This window comes from Camponotus vicinus, unplaced genomic scaffold (genome assembly GCF_025532165.1).
Source record: "Camponotus vicinus isolate PSW18456_S1 unplaced genomic scaffold, iyCamVici1.0 SCAF_1, whole genome shotgun sequence".
NCBI classification, from domain to species: Eukaryota; Metazoa; Arthropoda; class Insecta; order Hymenoptera; family Formicidae; genus Camponotus; species Camponotus vicinus.
Window position 1 is genome coordinate 3,286,812 of NW_028141945.1, and position 18,382 is coordinate 3,305,193.

General features: G+C 36.4%; 1 protein-coding gene across 4 annotated transcripts in view; it reads left to right on the top strand.

Annotated features, from left to right (window-relative positions):
- Positions 1–18,382, top strand: part of Sli (slit guidance ligand) — a 322,565-nt gene that overhangs the window by 287,922 nt on the left and 16,261 nt on the right. For 3 of the 4 annotated variants that reach the window (XM_083092293.1, XM_083092313.1, XM_083092323.1), the window contains exons 2-13: positions 3,878–3,949; positions 4,269–4,412; positions 11,640–11,711; positions 12,146–12,217; positions 12,323–12,536; positions 12,877–13,040; positions 13,520–13,591; positions 13,697–13,768; positions 13,846–13,917; positions 14,195–14,338; positions 14,499–14,662; positions 18,070–18,220. In XM_083092293.1, coding sequence (XP_082948419.1) covers positions 3,878–3,949; positions 4,269–4,412; positions 11,640–11,711; positions 12,146–12,217; positions 12,323–12,536; positions 12,877–13,040; positions 13,520–13,591; positions 13,697–13,768; positions 13,846–13,917; positions 14,195–14,338; positions 14,499–14,662; positions 18,070–18,220 — 1,413 coding nt within the window. The remainder of the gene's footprint in view (positions 1–3,877; positions 3,950–4,268; positions 4,413–11,639; positions 11,712–12,145; positions 12,218–12,322; positions 12,537–12,876; positions 13,041–13,519; positions 13,592–13,696; positions 13,769–13,845; positions 13,918–14,194; positions 14,339–14,498; positions 14,663–18,069; positions 18,221–18,382) is intronic. The other variant, XM_083092303.1, reaches the window with a different exon arrangement.

Consider the following 18,382-nt stretch of genomic DNA (forward strand, 5'->3'; position numbering starts at 1 on the left):
TATCTCCGTCCATCCTTCATCTAACTTGCTGCAAAATTCCCATGGATTCGATCGCAGAAATGAACAGTCGCTCTAAATGCAATATTCAACTTATCTAGATTTGCGATTTTAGACGCTCCGAATGCACTGGAAAAATCGAAAATGCGATCTATTCGGGCGAGGAGACTATATTTTCTCAGGGAAAATAAATCGGCCTGCAAGCGGATATTACTGCCACAAGGTGTACATTATAGATCCTCCTAACTTCATGGGAAATTGTACGACTTACAATCAGACATAAACAAATTGAAGTACATTATTGCGCGAGAGAATTTTTACATTATTCAGTATCAGATCAATTGAAATAATTAGAAGGATATATATGTGCACACACTCATATGACAAATTACATCATGCCATTTTTCTAGCATTTTTAAAATTATTAATATACAGATACACATGATACCAGCAAGCATATGCATAATCTGAATATAATCATTGCCTATAAATTATTCGATTCTCAAATCTTGGCAAGAAGATGAGGCAAGAGGAATCGCGCAGGGTCGATCCTTTCTGTCTTACTTTGTCGCGGTTTCTCTCCTTTATTTCCACCCGCGACATTTCTACGACATTAAGCAGGCGTATCGACAACGCGCGGCGTGTGAGATACGATGGGATATCCGGCCGATCCCGCGGCGGTATCCCTTATGTTCCTTCCCCTTTTCTGTTTCTCGCAGAGCCTCTCCTTCGGGTCGGGGTTGTCTGCAAACTTTGATTACATCTGCCAGCAGCCTGTCCTCCCATCCCTCTATGCTTTCTCATCCCGCCACAACTCAAATATAGACATGTACTACCAACACCTTATTCTTGGACGTTGTCTACCAAGCCCGCGTCACCCTGTGTAACTGCCCCTTTTTGTTCTTTCAGATTCTCATACCATTATCCCTCGTCCCATCAGATTTACCATTCTCGAGGACTCTCCCGCCATTTTCATTCCTCTCTGCGCCGCTTCTGTCCTCCCGTCTTCGCGAAAACCCATGGAAACGTATTTAGCGGATGTTCCGGTCGACGACGCGAGATCTAATTTCGTTAGCCGCTACGTGAGTCGCCTGGCAAAAGTGCAAGATGAAAATTGCGTCTTCTAGAATGCTATTGGATTTACGACGTCGTTGTAGCGATCGAATCGAATCAACGACAAGCTATACGACTTGAATCGCAGAACCGCAATGATAAGCACTCATCATCGCAGCGGCGAGTATATCTTTTAGAATTAGTTATTTTTTTTCTAAATTGTTATGCGTTTTTGTTGGACGGTCTGCCATGTTACTAAACTGTTGTAATTAATTGTGAATTTGGACTGACAATTTATTTCATTGAACGCGAAGCGCATTTAATGATGTATGCGACTCAAATTTTATGGAATTTATTCCATCGCGCGATATAAATGTGACAAATTTAAAAATTCACATTATTTCACGTTCATTTAACGACTTCTGTGTTGTAATATGTATTCTCATTTTATTGAGCGATTCATCAATTTTAAATATCACTGCGCTTCAAACAGATTTTCAATGTTTGATTTAAAATATCTTTTATTAAACACTAATATTAATTTCAAGTAACTATATTTTATAAATAAAGTATCATTTTATTTTAAAGGCCGCGCAAAAATTAGTCTTGACTTTTACTCTTAGGTGACATTTCATGTCCTTCATCGAAAACTTTGTCAAAAAGAACTTAAGATATTTATAGAACAAGCACAACGAACATGGGCATATTGCGAAGTTTTGTCTCATCGTAACGACGAATTACGAACTGTCGCTTCGGGCGATCGACCCTTTGCATCGCTCAGACACTCCTCTCAGTTCGTCGAGCAAAGGTTCTCCATACAAGACGATTATCCGAACAATCGCCGTTATTGCTTTCCGAGAAGATATCGCGCTATTTTAATTGAGCGTAACACTACGTAAGATGGCAAGACTCTCCGCGAAAGGCCACATTAGGATTCCTAGAAGCGCAAATCTGTCGTGCAAACGGCACACGCCAAGTTTCTATCTTATTCTGCGAGTTGGCGGTTAGTTCATGAACCACGATATTTCGCATAGAGGATGTCGTCGACGACATTGAATAATCGTAGTAATAACGGAGACAGCGGTTTAAACTTCTATTGCGTTCGCGACCATTCATCGTACATGATCAAATAATGTAGCTTTTATCTCATACACACACATATATTAGATAGCGCGTAAAGCCTTGATATTTTAATTAGAAAAAAATCAGATAAATTAATTAATTCATTATTGATATTAAAAAATCGGTAGTTTTTAAATAAAATATAATTTTATTAAGTTAAGAGAACTTAATCAAATCAACTTTTACATGAAAGTCGAAACTAAAATAATATTGTCATCTATTCTCCCGATGACATTGTTTGTTCATCATAACGACATTCATCACACTCATTCTACAAGAGAACCATGGAAAGAGTAGTGACAACGTTAACAGGAAAAGTGACATCGTTCGTTAGGTAGCTCCTAAAGCTCTCGTTAGACGCTGGGTAGCCGTCACCGTTTTATCCCATCGAGAATTAATCGAATCGTCGATAAAATGGATTATGCGTCGAGGTTCGATGGGCCTCGATTCTATAATGCGATTGGCCATGCTCCTCCTGCGGGAGGTATTTTCAGCTTCCTTCAAGTATAATGATTTGTAATTAGATATTACCTGCAACGTATTAAGGAGGGCGCTTAATATCTTAATAAAGTTAGCGGGAAGTATTCGTAGTCGTTATCTTAGGGTATTATAATTAACTAGCTCGCGAACGACTCAACGGGAGTGATTTTTTTTCCCCTTACTTTCAAACTTTTATGCTTGTACGAGAATTTTTTAGAATGAAAATTGTATCGTGTCATTCGACAAATATTTTTCTACTATATTTATATTGGCGAAATTCTGTAGAAATACAAAAAATAAATCGTACATGATAAAAAACATAAATATTGAGATAAGAAATGAAACAAAATCTAGAGATGTGGTATAATTATAAATAAACAAAATATATAAATAAACAAAATATTATGATTTTATAATGATGACGTTATTTTCATCAGTAAACAAATCAGAAATTCACTGATGAAAATCGATGAGAATAATTTCACTGAGTATTCGCTCAGGAATTAAATCTTATATGTGAGATGTAGATTTCGAATGTACACTTCTGCCATTTTATTGTCGGTAGAGAATTACACGTCAGTGGGCGAAAACGAGGGAATAATTTACGCCAGTCGTCAGGCCAGAAAGGAGAAATCTGCGTTGAGGGGAAAAAGCGTTCGTAGGCTGACTTTGTTACTCGTTCTTATCCTGAGCTTTTTGTCAGGTAAAAAAGTTTCCCCGGGAAAAGGAACCAATTTAATAAGGCCTTAATAAAACTTCCCCGAGAGAGGTAGACGCTTGGCGTACGGCTGTGTTTGACGGCTACTTCACGGTCTTCTTCTTTTTCGATGTGAAGAGTAAATTCACGCTTCCTCGTAACGGAGTGGTATAACCCTTTATTGGCAGAACAGCGATACCGTGTACTCATTCTCTTACTCTCTCTTTCCCTCGTGGTACAATTGTTCGCCTTTTATTCCGCGTCAAGGGTTACGGGGTATAGAACTAGATTCGTTGAATCGATAGTATTACGTGTTAAAGAATCTTATAACAATGACGATGCATTATGTCAGAAAGAAGAGTTGTTTAAGAGTTGTTTATTTTTTCTTGCACGATATGCAATGTACACCTGAACTGACATGTCGATTTATTATCGTACAAATAATTTTTTAACAATTATTATTAATTTATTTAATTTTTTACTTGTTAAGAACTGATATTTATATTGGCTTTGTTTTTCTTGTTGCAGAGACCTTCAAGGAAATAATATATCGGTGATATTCAAAACAGACTTTGAAGATATGGCAACGCTCCACGTTTTGTAAGTAATAATCTTTTACTTTGATCAAATCTTTAATTATTTGTCAAATTAATATAAACTGTTAATTATATTATTGTATTAATTTTTATTGTTGAACATAAAAGAACTATATCAGAAATATATCTATTTAATTTCTAATTACATTAATCATAAAATGCAAAAATCAGAACGTTGTTATATATTATTTTTCTATAGCAATATATATATATATATATATATATATATATATATATATTGATAAAATCATTCATATTATATTCGCATTGCAATAACCATTTTTTCCGATTGGTATTGTACATTAGAATTTTTTATATTACAGGTTGCTATCTAACAATCAAATTCACACCATCGAAAGAGGGGCTTTTCAAGATTTGGTGGCAGTGGAAAAGCTACGTCTAAATAACAATCAAATACGCCATTTGCCCGATCTTCTCTTTAGCAATATGATGAACTTAAAACGCCTGTGAGTACAATATTATGTTGATAATTGGATTTCATCTATATTATATAATTAGATGATAAATATCTTCTGACATTTATGATTCATTAACGTTAGACCTTCAGCGTCTTGTTAACAGACTTGCATTATTGCATTAGTTTTGCAAATTCGAGGCATCTCATGTGTGAAAGATCGACGAACAAACAAGTACAACAGAATTTGTTAAGAGCCGGTAACATGTTATGTCGTGGGGTTTATGCAATCTGTCAGTGGTATACGGTACATAACGTGCGACTAAAGCGCAGCAACATTGCGAGATACGAGCGATGTTGCAACGAGTCTACAACGTCATGAAAGTTCGTAATATCGTAGCAACATCCGCGCCGGTATTTCGCGCGCGCGTATTTCTCGAGAAGCGAAATCTCGGGAGAATAATTATATGTGAGATCAGTCCAAATGTCAAGTTTCATATACCAGATATATACGCACAATACGCACGTACATATTGCCGCCTCTACATCCCTCTCTGTCTCTCTGTCTCCGTCTGTCTGTCTCTCTCTGTCTTTTTCTCTCCCGTCATTGTGTTAAGCACGACGACGAGGTTTATCGCATAAACTTTTCAGACGACGGCCTACATACCTATTGTACATGTACGTATGTACTGCGAGAGGCAAGTCAAGCCGGTAAGCCTGTGTAACCTGCCGCGAGTCGATCGAATGTACGCGGCTGCATACGCGACTTTTCACCCCGGGGTTTAGTTTCTTAAAGGTGATCGTTCGATATGTAACCCGCCGTCCCGACGCTTGCCTTTCGTCTTTGCACGCGACGCTCTAAAGTGTTTTCACTCTTCCGTGACCAGTTGCTTGAGTACGGGGTGCGCTATCGCTCACCGACTGTCTTATTAGCGAGGCCTGATTCGATAACCGGAGGAGGGCAAAATGAATAGACGGGAGAGAGTCCACAATTTTAGACATTTGCCATGTACAAAGATTGATGAAGTCATTAGTTAGATATGATAAAATCGATGCTTCGCGTTGTTCATATAGGGTTGCACGTGATTCATGCCAAGATAATATTTGGAAAAATATTACATCAGTATTGAAAATTTTTTAAAACTTGAATTTTATCTTGATCTTAAATAAATCTTTACAGCAAAAATCTCATCTTGTCTTGTTTCGATTTTATAGACAATTTTTATTTAATATCGAACAACTGTTTAAAATAATATTTAGCATTTAATCTGACAATCTTAGTCTTATTGTTTTGACAATTAATTCAAAATCTCTTCTTGATCTTGTCTCGAATTTCGAAATAAAATAAGATCAAGACTAAAATAATAAAATAAATAAAATAATATCAGGACTAGTTTAGATCTCTCTCATGCAACTTTATATACACAGAAAAAAAGACATTTTTGTTTTGAAAATATATTTAGTTTTAACATGGAAATCTTGAAAATCATTATATTGCTGATCATTATATTGCGTTAATTAAAGAAAAATATAATTGCTTGAATAATTGTTTACTTGAATGAAACCATTTTATATAGTTCAATCAAGAAAAATATATTCTTATGATTTAAGATTTAATTTTCTTGAATAGAAAAGAAACAATGTTAGATAGAAAATAACATTTTTAAATCAAAGATTATAATTTTCTTAAAGTAGAATTAAATAATTATATATTCTTGAGGTGACAATTACAATATTAAAATAAGACTATAATATTGTTGAAATTTAAAATTATTAAATTCTTCTAAGAAGATTATAAATTGTTGCGTATATACGAAACAATGAACGCGTTAGTTTAAATATATAAGTTTTGATTTAACACTTTTTTTTTTCTGTGTATGAATCTTTAATACACACACATGAAAACTCATTAATTTTGGCGCATTAAAAGAGAATAAACTCTATATTCAATTATTATGAATATTACACACGAGAGAAATAATTATTATAAAATTATATTTAAAAAATTATTGTACTTTTGATTTATGATCATTGATTTTATTTACAATTTATCAAAGATACTCCACTCTTAGCTATAGCTATTGATCTCAGAAAGTGATTGTATCGGAAGAACACTCGACCGTTCTGTATACACAAATTATGCTCATCCATAAGGTATCCATCGAGAAAGCGAACCGACTTTTTTCCAACGACATGACTGGTCCTCCCCGTATCTGACATACGGTTCGCCTCTCACTAACGAGAACAGCTACCTTGACGTTCATAAGAAATACCGATCCCGCGTGATTACGCTGTCCCGCCTTCGATGCTTTTCCTCTGAACGCGCGCGCCGTAACATTCTTCACGATCCGGAATCTCAATCAAACGCGGCACGACGCTACCTCGGTTGTAGAGAAAAACAAAATAGAGACAGGCCGACTCGACGAGCAACGATATCGCGTCTTTATCGCGATGGAGCGAGGGGCACGAACCGATTCCGTTCCGAGGTTCCTGGTGTTCCCAGCAGCTGCCAACCACGCAGTCGAAAAGTGCACGAGTCTTCTCCTCTCGTCGTGGATGACAGGACGACGGGATCCGGGAAGAGAGCCGAGGCGCAAAAAAAAGAGAGACAAGAGGAGCGGCAGCAGAAAGCGAAAAAAGAAAAAAATGAGGAAAAAGGAGAGGAGGAGATCGTTCATCTATCATCCTGCAAAGTGGGCAAGATGGACGGGACTCGAAACCTCCCGTCTCCCTCTTGGAGGCTGCGCTTCGCTCGGGCATAACCTGCAGTTTCTGACGATAAGGCTGGATCAGCCACCTTACAAAAGGACGTATTATGTTACGACCTTACGGCAAGATTCCCACGAGCGTTTGGATGCCCGATAATCCTTCATCCGGCGCGGATAAATCGGCGTTAAAATCGTAAAGTGGAAGATGCTAATTCGCGCACTGCTCCGGCCGCTATTCAGAAACTCTCAGAAACTCGTAATTCCGCGACAGCTTGCTTTGCAGACCTTCTCCAAGATATTTCTCTAATTTATAATTAAATCAGACCTCCCGCATTACAAAACTCGCTCTATCTTTCCTTTTCTCTTTGTAAAGATTCTAGATACGGGATTCTCCGCTTTTTGTCGAAAGAATCAACGAAGCAATGTCATATTGCAGTATTATTTTTGTACCTTTTCTTCTTACACAATATTGTAATATTACGATAAAATTGATTACATACTATATTCATTATTTGCATATATATAATTCCTTTTTTTGTGTATACTTTCTCAATGTATAATTAAACTATTTTACAATTACGCGATAATTAAACTATTTTACAATTACGCGATTTATAGAAAATCATCGCCCAGATACAGAATCTTGAGCCTGATAATTGAGCGATAAATGGACAGGCAATTAATTAAACCCTCCTTGATACACGGTCGAAAGCCACGTGGACTTAATTATGTGCTCGTCTCGTAAATTCGACGTTGACTCGCCGGGATGTGGGCAGATCGCGGTGAACGTAACATATGATTAACCCATCGCGCAAACGTAAAAAGATACGGTATTCCATACGATAAGAGGATGAAACCTACGTGGTAATAAATGGTTTGACACAATGGAAAGGGGCGCGGGCACTTCGCTGATTAGTATCACTCCGTCGCACGGTCGTATTTGCGGCGCTTGTAACGCGATGCAGCAACGTGCAAGCTTATATTTTACGACGTTGCAAAACATTTGTCCACTGTTATGTTTAAGCGTGATAATAACCAGGACAAACGTCCGGTTCCAAATGGAACCGAAGTCGCGCGACCATGCGAATGATTTAGAGGACAAAATTCGAGAACTCGAAGAGACCGCGGTGGTTTTCAGCGTCGACAAATTATAGGCCCGTCATACAAGGAGCCGTGCACTCAACCCCCGGTTTATCGCTCGAGCGGCTGTAATAATTATCGTACAGTTGTTATCGTGTATCCCGACGATCGTAATATGCTGTATTATGCAGCCTTCATGGCCCTTGCAGTAAATCCCTCTCATCCTGACGTATGGTGTTATATCACATATGAGCCGGATGTAAAATCGCGTTCATTTCATCTGACATTTTCATATATTCTTCAACGCGTAATTATATCGGCTGACGCACCGTAAATTCGTTGTTGCTTCATTTTTATTCGATTCTCCATATTACGGAGACGAATATATACGAGTTGGAGTGTCTACTCGAGAGAATGAAAAGTTTTCAAACTGCAGTCCAACTCGCAAGTCGCAAATATGCTAAGCAAAAAATACCAAGACTCGACGTTGAATGTCGTTATAAAGACCATTAAAACCGCATACGCAGGAATGCTTCTGCGTAACATTCTAAGCATCGGAGGAATGCGCGGTCGATTGTAATTCTCGGCGCGTCGACGTCCCTCGAAATTTCGCAATCCCTCGTGAGAAGGCGATTATGCCACACCGGCCATAGGAAAAGATTGTAAGGCGCGGGTCTTCTGTTACGAACAGAAGCAAGCGATTTCTCGTTGGATCTCATTTTGTCCCGTTCTTATCGCGGTAACGCAGTTAGCGGCCCCGGCAACATTCGGAATTGGACAGACTGGTCGCGAGAGACGAGGACCACCAAGGTCCTTTTGTTAATTTCGCGCGGGCGCGGCCACGTCGAAATTCGGTAATTGCTTTCTGGATTGACCCGAGCGAACTGGGAGTTATTCTAGCTCCCTCGTCTTACATGCCACGACGCGAAAGTGCACAAAGCGAATGCTCGATATGCTTGCTTTCGCTGTTGATTATTGTCGCAGCTCATTATCGTCGTCTATTCTCTGAGCTCGCCCAGCTTGAGAAGACGCGATGCCATACGTAATGAATTTATTTTGAATAATGTCTCATTCTTCTGTGAATTTCAAACATGGAGTGTCGCGTTTATCAAGCTTTACCTTTGTAATTTTACGTTATTCGATTACTTGATGATTAAGTCTTCATTTGCATTGTTTTCGTAAATGTAAATTGATTTGTGTTTAATTAATTTCTTTTATCTAAAATTTTTCTCTAATTATATATATGTGTAGTGACCAGATTTGCTTTTATCCTCGTAATCAATCGCTTGAAATAACGAATGGTATTTCGAAATAAAACAGAGGCTTTGGCTCTCTTTGTCGAATTAGCGTAGTCATTTTGAAATTCGAATATCGCTTTTTGCGATTGGACCGAACGCACTGGGAATTTAATATTCCAAGTTTTTACATGAAAATACTCCAACTTTTTATTATCATATTTCTCGTATCTTTTTCTTCTTGCATCTTTCCAATTTATTAAACACATCGTACATAGAATATTTCCAGTTCATTAGCAAATGTATATTTTCGTTACTCGAAATAATTTATACGAGTATTTTTATCGATGAAAAATGCATGAAGGGGATATCAAATATATAATTTCTGACCTCTAATCGATAGCTATACAATTTTTAATTTGCTTCAGTTCCGCGAAGTAGAACTCTAGAGAGACAAACTTTTATTGTGCAGCGTGTGACAAACGTTTATTCGATGGCACGATCAAACTCTACGGGGACAATAATATTTCGCGCCGATCGAACTCGAACGCGAATGACGCGAGTTCCCTTTGTGCGTTCGGTGCAGACGCGGCCGCGCGTCGAAATTCGGTAATTACTTTCTGGATTGGCTCGAGCGAACTGGGAGTTCAATCTCCCAGTCTCACACTCTCACCTTACATTCCCCCCATCGTCTTTCTTTCTCTCTCTCCCGGTTACCATCGCTATCCCGTTCTCTGTTTCGCATTTTTATTGTTCCCCCTTTTCCTCTCGCTCATTCCCCACGATCCCTCCTCGCGTTCTCTCGCAAACATAATTACAGATTACGAGTTCCAACCCAATGGATGGTCAATGGCAAGAGCCGTACTGCGAGACCACTAACCTATCATCACAAGCCTCTGGTTAACTCGGACTTCGAGGAGAGATTTCGAGGTTCCACGATATTCGCGTGCTTTTCGAGAGATTCCAACCGCGCCATTTGTCTAATCCTCGATCGGTTCAGAGGTGTCTTTTCGTATCAGCGGGAGACGATTCAATTATTTTGTTAACCCTTATTCCTTGTTTCATTAGTATTTAATTATACAGTAAATATAAAAAATGAGTATTTAGTATAACGTATAATTATTTTTCTATGTTTGTGATATACCATTCAATTTAATTTAAAAACATAATTAATAAGACATGTAATATGAATGAATATACACAAAAAAAAGATTAAATTTCTAATCTCTTGGAAAGAGGAGTGACAACCGATATTTTTTATATCAATATAGTACAGTCCTTTTTTTAGATTTGAATTTCTCTTCTTTCTATGAATCAATTTTAACGTAACGTGAAAGTAACTTTGAACTTCGTATGATTATGAAGTACGTCAAGATGCTCGTAAGAAGGCGGCTGTCGCGTGAGACGGTGGAAATGGTTTCTCGTTACACGGGTAATGAGTCCAGCCGCGATGAAGAGTAAGTCTATAGTCACTCACGTGACAGTCTGATACACGTGTGGCCGGTCACACGCACTAGCGACAACTTTCCGAGGGATAATCGGAGGCGCGCGGAGAAGGTACATTTGCCGCGGCATTCGAAGCTCTTGAATAATTGATCGAAAATGTAGGACGAACTCGCGACTATGGCTGCAATAAAGTGGAACGGGCGGGTGTTGCACCGATGATGAACGTGGTCATCCGCCTTCGAGAACGTATAGGTCGAGAGGTCAATGGACAGTCGCGAGTTTGTAACGTGGTTCTGGCGAACGTGACGCTGATGGATTTTAGTAGTTTTTACATACACGTGTACGAGAAATTAGGGCAAAGTACTATTGAATTCGAGTATGCTTGAAATTTGATTTAATTTGATTAAAAAAAGAATCGGACTCGTATACACACATGTATACATAGATGTGTTATATTGCACAGCATGTATTTTGGAAAATGTATTGTATAAAAATATATTTAAGTTTTTTAATTTCTAACCCTCTTTTGTAATGGATTTCGAAATTGGACAGAAAAAAGTTTTTAATATTTCTATTAATATCTCTTCGATAGAAAAAAAAATCTGAATTGCGCTTGTCGAAGTTAACGAAACATTTTTTTGTATATTTTATTTGCGTATTTGACATTTTTTTTAAATTATGTTAATGAAAATTAAATAATAATATAACCATGATTAATATTCAAGATAATAATTATTGAATTTGACTAAATGATTTAATTGATAGATCAAGATCTGACGTTTAGAAAAATTATTGTGTTTTATATTACAGAGACCTCAGTCACAATCAGATTGCCACTATAGGACCAAAGACACTCAGAGGAGTGTCCGCTCTTAAACATTTGTAAGTATCTTATCAGACATACTTGCTACAAAGACAGATTGTTTCGTGACAATCTCTCTGCAGGCCATTTAGTCAAAGTCCACTAGTCCATTATAAGCTAAGATGTTTTATATATGACGTCTTTACTCTCACATTATGCAACTAATGTTCTCTAACAAAAATCTAGATAAAATCTACGATTGAGTCTACTTTTCAAATATATATGTCGAGAAATATTAGTATCAGCTTTCCTACGTTATAAATCTTTTTCATTGTTATTTATTTAAGTAGTAACATTCTGCATGTGGTCAGACAATTTCAAAGAAAATCAAAGAAACAAAATCAAAGAAACAGAACTTTGAGATACAATTATAATATTTTTAAAAGTTGATTATTTACATTGTACTAAATTATTTTGCTTATTTGGAAAACATAAATTGTCACTTCTTTTCCAGATTACTTGACAACAACGTATTGACCTGCATGGATGAAGCTTCGATACGAGAATTAAAAGATTTAGAAATATTGTAAGTACATAAATGTGTCTGTCAAGATTATTTAGAGTGGATCTTTTGTAGAAATAATTTTGCGTTTGTGATAGAAGATAAACATGTGGTCAATATCCATTTTAGAATGCTAAACAACAACAAACTCGTAACACTCGGCAAGGAGATGCTGAACGGCTTGTCGCATTTGCGAACTTTAAAGCTTGCGGACAACGCTCTCGCTTGCGATTGCCATTTAGCATGGCTATCGCGTCATTTGAGAACTTATCTTCGCCTAGGGCAACACACACGATGTGCATCTCCGGCTCATCTCAAGGATCGCAATCTGGCCGATCTACAGGTGAGACTGATTAAAGAGTCGATTAAACTTTAGTTTGCAAAATCTACAAACATTTCTCATTAGAATTTATATAGATACTCTGATCTACATATATTTTTAATATATTAATATATGACAAATAATACTACAAAAATGCATCTTTATAAATTATTAAATTATTTACATATCCATAACTGTCAAACTTTCTAATGAAACAGAATAGTCTAATTATTATTATTAACCAAATATAATTGTATGAGAAAAAAGTTTCAATAGTACATTTTTAACAATTATTAAATTTATCGATACTCCTGCTAACCTACTTCATACTTGATACGACTTCTAAACCTATTGTTTGCAGGAGCACGAGTTCAAGTGTTCGGGCCTGGTTGAGCGAACGGGATCGGAATGCAGCGCTGAACCTCAGTGCCCGCATCCTTGTAAATGCGCTGATGGGATCGTCGATTGCAGGGAGAACTCCTTGACGAAAGTGCCAACCCACCTCCCCGAGGACACCACTGAGTTGTAAGTAAAACCGCCATACCATGTTCGCGCATTGTGTGTATCTCCTCTTTGTCTGAAATTTGTTTCTTGTTTGAATATTATCGATAACACGGGTTGATTCAACAGATTTATATCTCAAACCTGCTTTATTTCTCTTTTTATTGGACGCTTGTAATTATTTATTCAAAAGATAACAAAAAATAATACTAGTAATTTTTTAAATTCGTGATTTTTATTAATAATATTTCCATGTAATCCTACATAAAGACAACAATCACAGATGGAATCTTAATACAATAATAAATTAATAATACATATAAAGTGCATAAGAAGAAATTTATTTTTGTACATATCTGTGGAAAATTAAAAAGATTAATGAAACCTAAAATAATACGAATAGACAAGAAACGATCGATAGCCGATGTTTTAAGAGATCACTAGCATAAATGTGTAAATTTGCCAATATAATTTTGTAATTCACTTTATTTTTATTCATGCAGGCGATTGGAACAGAATAGTATTACGGAAATTCCACCCAAGGCCTTCTCACCATATAGAAAATTGCGAAGAATGTGAGTGACTGCCTACTTTAACACATATATTTACACACTATTATTCAGTCATGTACGAAACGTTTAATTTTGTATGTTTGTATGTTTCCGATTTTTCGTCTGCAGTGACTTGAGCAACAACCAGATAAAAAAAGTAGCGGCCGACGCTTTTCACGGTTTGAAGTCACTCGAATCTCTGTATGTATTTTTTTATTGATACCTTTAAAAAATCTCCTATTTTGTATAATAATAACCGGCGATGTATTTCGTTGCAGAGTTTTGTACGGCAACAAAATCACGGAGCTACCAGCTGGTCTTTTCCAAGGCTTGACAAATTTGCAATTGTTGTGAGTAGATACAGAAAATTACAAAACATAAAGTTTAGAACCAAAACATGAAAATTGCATGGAAAAATCTTGTCGAAATTTAATAATTTAAAGTATATATAGATAGTTTTTTCACATGAAGCGAGGTCAACTTTAAGAAAGCGGGAGAATTAATAATTCATATTATAACTACTGAAGAAAATGTTTTTATTCATGGCCTTACGTATTGTTCTCGCTTTCCCGTGAGGTATTGCAACGAAGCAACTGTTGGAAATTATGGCGAAACTTATTGTTTCAGGTTGCTGAATGCCAATGAGATATCATGCATACGAACAGACCTGTTCAAAGACTTAACCAGTCTCACCTTGTTGTCTCTATACGACAACAATATACGTTCATTAGCTAATGGGACTTTTGCCAACCTGCGAAGCATTAAAACATTGTTCGTATTATTAATGAAAAATATTTTTACTAATATTTTCACTAGCATGTTAAAAACATCCCTTTGTAAAAGCATTATTTTTAAAATAATTGATCAAAAGAAAGTATTTTTCTTGCAATTTTTACAGCACCTTTCCAGTAACTTTATTCTTTTTCCACAGACACTTGGCGAGGAATCCATTCATCTGCGATTGCAATCTACGATGGCTGAGCGCGTATCTTCACGCGCACCCTATAGAGACATCCGGCGCTAAATGCGAAACGCCAAAAAGAGCACAGAAACGGAAGATCGATTCGATGCGGGACGACAAGTTCAAATGTAAGGGTAAGCACAATTCGACTTTTCCGGTATATCTCTTCTTAACACTTCGGCAGGATAGTATACAGGTCGGTAGTCTATGTGGAGGAAGATATATTGCACGATGAATGTAAATAGGCCCCTATTATCCGCTCAGACTTGCATTTACATTTCACACATCTTCACGAATTTTCGTATTATCATATATTCATATATACATATATGTATCTGTGTGGATTTAATCATCTTTTCATCGACACAATTTAGGTGAATATTGTCATTATTCATTTCATCTTAGCTTTTGACTCATTAAAGATCAGAAACGTGCACTTATCTTAAATAGAAAGCAAATATAAAAAGCGAATATGAAATTAGAAGAAAAAATCTCTCTGAAATTAATTTAAGATCTAAATATTCTTTTCTTGCTGAAAAAGGATATTGAAAGTCTACGCGAATCGTTGAAATTGATCGATCGTATTACTTTATTATCAATCACTCGATGGATGATAACACACGGTGTGCCATTTCCGAACCGATCCTCGGTTTCCATTTTCGCTCGTGTGAAATCACCCACCGTTACTTTCAATGCTTCTTGCATCCCATATCCAGACACGTACGTCTTCTCCTTTCTCTCTCTTTCTGTCTCGATTCTTCTTCGTTCTTGTCGACACGTCCGGAACAGGTGACCAGACGATCTATATAGGTGTTCTCTCACAGTAGGATCCCTTGATAAATGCCGGTCACTTTGCCGGGCGTATGTAATTGCCGATGGATGTATCTCGCTAATCTAATATAACACGGTAGGTATGCATTAATGTCAGCCGATGTTATTATGTGCATTTGCAGGCACGCTCGCAAACTCGTTTCGTTCGTGCTCGTACGGACGATAATCATTTACCGAAATAAAGCTGCATACAAATGATAGATGTAGATAAACGTGCCATAGAAAGGTTGCATTTTTCGACGTTTTATCTGTCTGTTGACGTGAAATTTTATGTTTGAGCTCACGGAAGAAAATCATAAGAAAATATTCCAGCACGTTATACTGTTAGATATAACGATGCTGTTGGTAGATAAGGAAACTATAATTTATGTATAACTGTGAAATTTTAATATACATTGTCATTTTGATATTCTCCGCATTTTAGAAAGACAGTTAAAAATGTTTCAACAATATTGCATCAATCTTATATATAAGACAAATTTATATTTTCTATGATTAAAGTCACTCATATCTTCGATGAATATTAAATTTTACGAGATATACACACACATATCTACATGATTTACAATGTGCTTATCATCGTACAATTCACAAATTTTGATATGTGACTTCTGGAATTACAAGAATTTTATATCTCGGTTACTTTTCCATCACGTAGTCGTTCACATTTGTTTCGTCTTTCCGTGACTTTTATAATTTAAAAGAAATTTATTGAAAGTATACGAATGTCATCACATTTCTTTGAAATGCAGCATATATGAGATTTTTTACCGAGCAATTTGTGTTTTTGCTATATCCGTTTGACAATAATATCTTGAAGTTTCTAACATTTCTACTTGCAGTTCCATGTTTCGCTCGGATGCATTTTCCTTGTATGCCACGTAATTCCAAAAAAACGTATACATATACCGCTGTATAAAGCATATATTCGGTTATATAGATGTGAAATGCAAATACTGAGAACTGTGTAATATCTTGCTTGTTAACGTCTTGAGCATGTATCAAATAATGAAAGGCAAACAAATTTGATATAGTATCGTTGGGAAGAAATTGTCTTACGAGTTATGATATTAATATATGCATATATATATTTAATACAAATTTAAACACAAATGTAAATATATATTTTTAAAAAACAAATTTAGCATCCTTGCATAAGTATTGGTATAAAATGCTCGCCATAAATATTAATATAATCAAAATTTAAAATTAGTCTTTAATATGCGTCACAATAACCGTATTTAAAAATTGATATCGCTGAAGATAGAAATTTGCCTTTCAAAAATAAACGATATTTAATTTTATATTGTTATATTGATTTATTCACATTTCAAGAAAGAATATAAAACAGATTGCGTTGCATTATTCAAGCAACATACGAGCACAGTTAATGCTACTGGAAGAAAAGATGATATCCATCTCTGACGACTTACCCCGTATGTATTTATACAAAACTCAATTCAGAGTTAGTGGAAAACAAACATGTTGGTAGCACTCATATGTGCACACATATATGCCAGTATAAACGCGCATAACTGCTACGTGTAGCTCTGCAAACAAGAACTTACGTTGCTAGAGTAAAACTTGTATACAACTTTCGCAACTTGCGCGCCGCTGGCTACGACAAAAATTTACACAATACCCTTGCTTCTGTTTTACGAAGGATTTCGCGAGAATTAGGAGAAAAGTGCTTTTAGTCTTTGCAGAAGGAAACGAATGTCGCTCCTTAAACAGCACTCTATAAGAATATCATCAGAAGTGGTTCGTCGAAAAGTGGATCAGACAACGGAGAGTACTCGATTAATTGTAACTTAACAAATTTACGCTTTTTATTTTCCTTAATCATATACATAAAATAATACATATGTACATTTTTATGCGGAACAAGTATAAAGTTATTATATGATATTTTCTTTATTTTTGTATATTATATCACATTGATGTGAAAAATAATTGATAGTTCCTTCTTTTGACATCATTAAATATCAGTTTTTAATCCGTGATTTCTCTATTCGTTTACAAAATGCAGCATCGAAGATAGAGAAAATAAGCATGTGTGCGAATTCAATATAGGAAGGGAGAAAAATCAATTCTTGGTTTCTTTTCTTTTAACAGTCTTAACGACTAAAAATAAAAACGAATAAAAATTGCTATTGTATTTTGACTACCGTAGAGAGAGCACAATCGATATACATCATATAACTCTGCATTATACAATGTGTATCGTCAATATAATTACGTATGCGTACATCACACCCGGCAAATTGTAATGTGGTGTATAATATGATGATAAATCATTTCTGCCGTAGCCGCATTCATACATAAACATATTTAGTTCTCAACACTAACGCACGACGTTAAACACTCGATTAACGTGCAAGCACATACGGTATCGCGCGTACGAGTGGTTCGTTTAACGACGTCATTAATTACACTGTTCATTATCAAAATTTATCGTTAATGAATCGACATCATCATCATCATCATCATCATCACGTTTATCGTATAATTGCGTTTGATCGAATTTTCACGAAGGAATGTCTCGTATGCAGTATTCATTCGTGACCGGAATATGAAATGACGCTCTTCGAGCGACACGTGTACATACATTATTCGCGTCTTAACCCGGAGAAAGATCGTGATCGAGTGCGGAAGTGTTGCTCAGGCGCGATTGTTCGAGTTCGACTCTATCTCGAAACTTTGTCCGCAGGTGACGAGGAGCTGTTAACAAAAAGGGCCGGTGAGTGTATTCTGCCTGGCGCCTGTCCCGCGCCCTGCACATGCAACGGTGCAACGGTTGATTGCTCCAATAAGAGATTAACTGCGATACCGAAAGATCTGCCGCTTTACACGTCGACTCTGTAAGTACATCTCTTAATCGACATGTTAAACTTGCGCGCGATAAGACAACACTTGTGGTTAAGTCCTTCCAATTGGCTATAAACAATGTCAAAAGATTTTTATCGGAAAACTCTATAAATTACTTTCTTTTATATCTTGATAAATAAAAATTCCATTGATAA